This window comes from Orbicella faveolata, unplaced genomic scaffold (genome assembly GCF_042242905.1).
Source record: "Orbicella faveolata isolate gen_17 unplaced genomic scaffold, um_ofav_v1 contig_34, whole genome shotgun sequence".
NCBI classification, from domain to species: domain Eukaryota; kingdom Metazoa; phylum Cnidaria; class Anthozoa; order Scleractinia; family Merulinidae; genus Orbicella; species Orbicella faveolata.
The window spans coordinates 29984940-29992500 of record NW_028301563.1 but is presented as its reverse complement, the minus strand read 5'-3'; the positions used below and the strand labels follow the sequence as shown (position 1 = coordinate 29992500).

Sequence of the window (7561 nt, the reverse complement as noted above, 5' to 3'; positions counted from 1 at the left end):
TCAACACTGTAACCAATACGATTAGAGAGAGAAACAGCTTTAGAAGACTGGTCGCTGTATATATAGATAACGAAATTCTCTTTTATGTAACCTATTCAGTTTCTTCCTATTAGACTAAGCAGTGATGCCATATCGAGGAACAATAATTAAGATAAGACATAATGAATGAGTTACACAATGTAGACTGAGACATATCTTAGTTCGAAACGATAATATGTTCTTCAGTCTAGAAAATGCGTCCAGCTGCTTTCCGACTTTCTTGCTGATTTTTGTAATGTAATTCTCAAACTTCGGTGAGTCATCAAGAACTACTATGTGGTATATTTACTCCTTCAGCACACAAGGACAGATTAATATTGGGTTTACGCGACAAGCAGAACCAGAGACTTGCACTTTTAGCGTTTAGGATCATCCTATTATTTCGCCACTAATTACGCACAATCGCAAGTTCCTTGATGAGAACATTTTCAACAACAGCAGCGTCAGAGCTGATTATCGTAAGCGTAATTTGTCAGCTGAGCCTCTTACATGAAGTAAAGTAAGTCACTGATGAAAATATTGATCATTACAACAAGAGATCTAAGACAGAACCTTGTGTAGCACCATTTTTGGTAGATGAAGTATTCTTGTATGGTGGCTTACAAAAGCATGAAGCATGATACATATATACATACACGCATACACCAATACACGTACACACGCACACATACACACATACATATCCTTTATTTAAACACGATAAGAATTAAAGCTCAAAGCTTGTGGGGTCGTGTAATGGTTTATGGCTGGCTTACAAATGGGAAGGTTGTCCATCAAAGGCTTTCTGCTTCAGCTTTTCGGCCAAATTGCCTGAATAATTCCGGTTACCCTTTTTTTATACCCCTAGGGATTCTTAGTAAGGAGGAGCCCTGCGAGAGTAAAATATCTAGTTGAAGAATATAACATGGGGACCATCACTTGCTTTCTATGAAACTCTTTATCTGGCGTCTAATACGCAAAATTACACTGCACCTCTCAGCAATAACGAACAATATCATTTTCATCAATGGAAGACGTGACATTGGCTTTTTCTCGTTACAATATTAATACTTAATCAAGCAGACAGATGATGGGAACAACGAAATCATCAAACGATCTATTACCAAATTCTCCGAAGTAGCCGAATTAAAGAAATGTATAGCAATTAAAATGGACAATATATATAATTATATTTTTTACATTTTGAACTGAGATATTTTAACTCACTTAAGACAAACATTTAAAAAAAACAACAACAAAAAAACAATCGTGTCAACTCACCCAGATGACAATGCGAGTGCAACCTTCTCAAGTAAAGCTTGGCGTTTAGGCTGTCATCTGTGCACTTCTGTTCAATTCCTTCAGTGTAGCAACTTAAAGCTTTTCTGAAGTCATTTTTAACGTGCTCTAGTTCTCCTTTGAGGAATTGTACTCTTGCTGAGAGAATCAAAACGCGAATTGAAAAGCTATTTTGTGAGCTTATTTAAGTGTTAACTGTCGTTAAACCAAACTAAAGTGGTCACAATAAACGTTAACAATGTTTTAACACAATAAAGCAACGAGAACGCGAAGGAAAATAAAAGAAAACGGTTACAAGCGCGGGAATACGCACATGACCAGGTTGTGATTGGCTATGGTTTTGTATCAGTGATTAGATGAGCATTAGGCGAATGTTTTCCAAACCAATTGAAAAACATAGCAAAGCGAAATCAAAGCAATTCTGGATACAACTTTCGGCACTTAATTGAAAGCGTTTAATGCCGTAGACGTAAATAATGGAACAGGGTCAAATATTGTTTAGTTTTTACCAAAGTGAACCATAGTACAACTAAATTTGTTAGCCAGAAAATTCCGGTCATTCCGAATGGGAATAAATATAAATAATTGCAAATTTTACCATAAACTTAGCTCCAAAATCGCAAACACGTAAAATAATTTCATGCAGTATTTTTTATTTTTTTTCTCACCTCTCCACTCGGCATGGTCATAACCAAGGTTTTGTAAAACTCTGGGATTTTTATCTAATGACGCAATAAAAGTATGTGTTAGTCGTTTGTTGTCAAGATGTATCGCGACTCTTACTCTTAATATATCTACAATCTGTTCTTAAGATTTGTATTTCTAGTAAAAATTATTGATCATAATAGTGGCTGAACTGTTCTCAATCTTCAAACGACAATTGTGTCTTAAAAAAGACTGTATTGTTTTAAAAGATACAAAGCGACTCGCTTCTTTCGTATGTATATTCTATGTATATTTTATGTATACAAAGAAAACCCGAAAATTTGAGATCGAAAAGAACAAGGAAAGATATACACAAAAAGACAATCAGAGAGAACTTTGATGTACCTGCTATTTCCTCTGCATGTTTTAGATCCTCGAGTGCATCTTGGAAATTCCCTTTGGAAAGTTAGTAATATAGTGGCTAAAAATCATAGTCACTGAAAGTACCTAGAGGACCAGTTTCACTAGGGTGGCGTAAAATGATAACGTAGATGACCTTAAAAAGCGTAAAGCATGATTGCTGATAGGTAGCCCTAAATCAGAAGGTTGTCCATCTTAGGGGACCCCTCTACAGCGTTATGCCAAATTGCCTGAATAGTTCCCGATCATTCTTTCATATCCCTCGAGCTTCATAGGAGAGAAGGAGGTACCGCGAGAGTATAAAATTTAGTCGAAGAATTCAACATGAGGACCCTGGCTCGCTTTCTACGAAAGCTCTCAATGTGGCATCGGTACACTATGTTAGAACTTGTAAGCGTGACATTTGTGAGCTTGACAGGACGTGACGCATGTGCGCTCGCTAAGCCTTATTGGCTATGCGAGACCTCTTGCTTCTGCTTGAAAGAAAATCCACGCTTGTCTTTGGTTTGCTGTAAGTGCCGGGTTGTAAGAGAATTAAAGTTTGAAATTGAGCCGTGGAATGGATCTTAACTCTTTTCCAACACACTATTACCATTAGGCCACTGCAGCTCTAATTAATAACGCAGAATTTACTTTCATAAAAGGAAAGGCGTGAAATTGGTGTTAACGCCATTTTAGTTAAAAGATGCGCAGAAGACCTAATTTCTCATTACAGTATTAATATATAATCAAGCAGACAGGTGATAGGAATAACGAAATCATCAATTTAGGGACTGTTCATTTTTTATAAGGTGGGGGAGGGCTGGTGGGATTTGGGGGTGCATGCCAAAATCTATGGCTTAAAACGGAGGAGGGCGGGTGAAAAATATGGTGTTTAAAAAGGGGGCCACTCAAAATATAACCTTATTGACGGCTTTCACAGTAGTGCAAAAATCTGTGACAATTAATGCCTAAAATAGCGTTTCTAAGGTTCTAAAAATTTAAAAATTTCTGCCTGCAGCAGAAACCAAGCTTCTAGTGAGCATTTGTTTGCTAAATGTAGCTCAACTTCCACAAATAACTTCATTTTGATAAAACAGAAAAAACGTCAGCTTTTGTCATGCTTTTGCCTATTTTTTACCTAAACACAGTGGAAGACCTTGTAAGCAGACATCCTCGGGACGCAAAGAAACGCCCCGTAACTGGAGCCGACTGCTTACGAGAATGGTTCTCCTAAGTGGACACTAGATTTTAAGGTATATGTGGCCGCTTATGGGAGCTCTCCCAGCTAACAATTAACATTGGGGATGCAAAAAATGCGACCGTTTAAATGTTTTTTTTGTTTTTGTTTTGATAACGGCGATAACTGTATACAGATAACTGCCGTACCATGCGATATATAAACCATAGCCTCCATTTGGCGCGAAAACATGCTCGGATATTTGTCCTCGCACATTATCTGTTCCTCAAAGCTCACAGTTTTCCGAGAGCGTAACGGAAAACTGTGAGCTTTGAGGAACAGATAATGTCCAAGGACAAATATCCGAGCGTATTTTCAAAGTCAAATGCAGGCTGTTGTGTTTATTATCCTTCAAATATTTTTCGCAACACGCACAGTTTTGAAAATTGGGGAATATTCTCGAATATTCCCCAGTCTTAGCTGGGGAGTATTTGGTCACGTGACGCGTTTAGACCAATCGCGTGCGAGCGAAAATATTTGATGGATTATAACAGGCGATATACAGACTTTATTAAAAACTGGATTATCGAATAATGCAATTTGAGAGTTTTCATGGCTTAGCCATCATGGGTTATGGGCCATCATACAATACTCGGAGAATATGCTAAGGGTACGCGTGAATTTTTGGAGCGTTTTTATTTTTATTTTAGTTTAGGTTTCTTTAATTTTGGGGCGTTTTTAATAAAACAAAGATTATAGCCAACTCGGCGCTACGCGCCTCGTTCGCTATCTGCCATCTCATATCCAACGCGCGTTCGTGGACACACATAGATGATGAGGGTTCTGGCACAGCAGTGATAAATGGGGAAGAGAACGGACAAAATAAGCCTCCCACGTTCAACTTCCCTCACTCTGCTCGGGAGTTGAACGTGGGAGGCTTATTTTGTCCGTTCTCTTCCCCATTTATCACTGCTGTGTCCAGAACCCTCATCATCTAGGTGTGTGTGTGTGTGTGTTACGCAACAGTATAACAGTATAACAATAAAATTGCGTGACTTCGCGGTCCAGCGAAGCTGTAATGTCTGTAATCAATATGCGCGGATGTGCCACAGAAAATATTTACTTGAAGAAATGCCTGCACTGGTATATACACAAAAGTGTGCCAGAATTTTTTTCCAATTGAAGAAGTATCTGCACCAGGATATACGCCGAGATGGCAGCCGCAAGATATTCGTCCGATGTTCTGCAAATGTTTTACGGACGAATACCGAATGAGGAAAACAGGAACCTTCCCGAACCGTTAGACCAAGATTTTGTTGCATTATATGACGGGTTTCAAATATCCCAAACTAATTTTCAGGGATGGCTTCGCGTTTGGAGAATGGATGTTTCTAAAGAAAATCCAAACAATAAAGATCTTTTAATGTTTGCAAGAGAAAATAAAGAAAAGTTCACTGATTTGGTTGAACAAGAAATAAAAAAGTTAAAAATCGTAAAAGTAAGTTTTGGGTTAGATGTAAACTTTTCAAAAGAAAGAAACGGTGAAACGCAACCTGGGAAATATTATTTTAAAGAAAACGAAACGCACGTTTTCAACAGAAATGAGGAGGACGACATAAAACAAAAATTTGACGAATTCATTGAAAAAGCAAAAGGAGAAATAGAGCACTGGTCTGAGAAGGGATCAGGATGGGAAATTGAAAGGATAACGATTGCGTACGTGAATGTCGCATGCTATAAGCCACTTCGCGGAGGAACCTATTTACCTCTTCCAGCCAAACTGGCAAAAAAGAAGGCAATAATCAACGTGCAAAACAGGGATAACGAATGTTTGAAGTGGGCACTCAGAGCCGCTTTATTCCCTCCAAAAGGTGGAAAGAATCCGCAAAGACCAAGCAAATATCCGGTTAACGATGGTATTAACTACAAAGGCATTGTCTTCCCAACACCATTTGATCAAATAAAGAAGCTTGAGGCGCAAAACGCAAACCTCGCAATAAATGTATTTGGCTGGGAAGACAATTGTGTGGTTGTGTACAGGAAAAGCAAAAAAAGAGGCGAAGGTGCGGTGGATAAACCTGATGTTAATTGAGTCAGGGGAAATTCAGCACTATTGTTGTGTAAAACGGTTGAACGATTTGCTCTTCGATCAGAGCAAAAACAGAAATGCAAAGCACTTTTGCGTGATGTGCTTAACTGGTTTCTCAAGAGCAGACTTGCTCGAGAGCCGCACAAAATATTGCAACGGAGTGAACGGCGTGCCGACAAGGATCGAGATGCCAGAGGAGGGGAAAAACACCCTTTCTTTCCAAAATCATAAAAAACAGATGAAGATGCCCTACGTGATATACGCGGACTTCGAGGTTTTAGTCAGAAAGATTCCAGGCTGTGAGCGTGGGCCAGAGAACAATCAACGAAGCTACACAGAGAAGACCGAAAGGCATGAGGCATGCGGGTATTCTTACATGGTTGTGAGAAGCGACGGTGAAGTTTCAGGGTCAAAGGTTTACAGGGGTGAAAACGCGGTGGGAACGTTTTTAAGTGACATTCTGCAGGAAGAGGTGACAATAAGAGAGAGTTTGGCCGCAGCAAAGCCGATTGTGATGACGGCTGAAGACTGGGAAAAATTCAAAAAAGCAACTGATTGCCATATTTGTAAAAGTTTGATAAAAGACGAATTCTTAGATGCTTTACCTGTTTGGAACATTGAAGAAGCCAGTGAAGAAGGCAGTGAAAAATGCAGTAATTGGGGTCAAGGCCACAAAAAATGTTTTTACATAGCACAGAAAGAGCAGCAACGGGGTGTTCAAAGGCTAAAAAGATTGACAGACAAAAAAGACCAGTTGGAAGCGAAATTACAGGAAAATTGTAAGTTCTGTGGAAACCCTTTACTTCAATAACAAATTGCGAATAAATCCCAAGACGGACCAAATACCAGTTGTATTCCACAACCTTAGGGGCTACGACGCACACCATTTAATGCAAGCGATGTCACAGCTGCAGAAATAGGTGAAATGCATCGCCAACAACATGGAGAAATACATCACATTTTCAGTTGGAGGTCTGCGTTTCATCGACAGCTTGAACTTTTTGCAAGGAAGCCTTGATTCACTTGTAAGCGCAACACCGAAGGAGTCATTGAAAATAATATCAACGATTTCAAAAGGCAGCGACCTGCTTTACAAAAAAGGGATCTACCCTTACGAGTACATGGACTCATGGGAAAGATTTTGCGAGACAAGGCTTCCGGACAAAGAGAGGTTTTACAGCAAGCTGAACGACGAGCACATAACAGACGAAGAGTACGCGCACGCGCAGACTGTCTGGGAGGCTTTCGAATGCAAAACGCTGGGCGATTATCACGATCTTTACGTGAAAACGGATGTCGCACTTTTGGAGGATATTTTTGAGAACTTCCGAAACCTGTGCCAAGAGCAGTACGGGTTAGATCCGGCGCATTATTTCACGTCGCCAGGCCTCTCCTGGGACGCGCTCTTGAAAAAGACGGGGTCGAGCTTGAGTTATTCACAGACTATGATATGCATCTATTCGTGGAAAGGGGAATGCGGGGCGGAATCTCTATGGTAAGCGAGAGGTACGCCAAAGCAAACAACCCGCAAGTACCGGACTATGACCCAAGCAAGCCAAAAAAATACGTCATGTATCTCGACGCAAACAACCTTTACGGATGGGCAATGAGCAAGCCCCTCCCGAAAAGAGATTTCAAATGGAAACGTGTTATGCCCACAGAGGAGGTGATCCTTAAGAAAAAAGAAAACGCAAGGAATGGTTGGATTCTTGAGGTTGATCTTGAATATCCAGCAGAACTGCATGAGGAACACAACAGCTATCCCCTGGCGCCGGAGAAAAAGGTCGTGAAAAAAGAAAGTTTGTCAGAATACCAAAAGAGGTTGATGAAAGACCTGGAGCTGAAGCCCCCGGAGAGCAAGAAGCTGCTGCTGACACTTGAGGACAAAAGGAACTATGTCGTGCATTACAGAAACTTGCAGTTTTATCTGA

The 7561-nt window shown here is 40.1% G+C and overlaps 2 protein-coding genes and 1 pseudogene across 2 annotated transcripts in view; 2 read left to right on the top strand and 1 right to left on the bottom strand.

Annotated features, from left to right (window-relative positions):
• LOC110048534 (uncharacterized) overlaps positions 1-7561 on the bottom strand; it is a 78955-nt gene that overhangs the window by 31912 nt on the left and 39482 nt on the right. The window contains exons 14-16 of the mRNA XM_089272377.1: positions 2368-2418; positions 1986-2039; positions 1300-1455 (exon numbers count right to left, since the gene is read on the bottom strand). Of these exons, the coding sequence (XP_089128503.1) occupies positions 1300-1455; positions 1986-2039; positions 2368-2418 (261 nt within the window). The remainder of the gene's footprint in view (positions 1-1299; positions 1456-1985; positions 2040-2367; positions 2419-7561) is intronic.
• LOC149105715 (uncharacterized) lies at positions 4755-6441 on the top strand (annotated as a pseudogene).
• On the top strand, positions 6274-7319 carry LOC149105714 (uncharacterized). Its single transcript, XM_089271805.1, has one exon. The coding sequence runs from the start codon at positions 6572-6574 to the stop codon at positions 7127-7129; it is 558 nt and encodes a 185-aa protein (XP_089127931.1). The 5' UTR covers positions 6274-6571; the 3' UTR covers positions 7130-7319.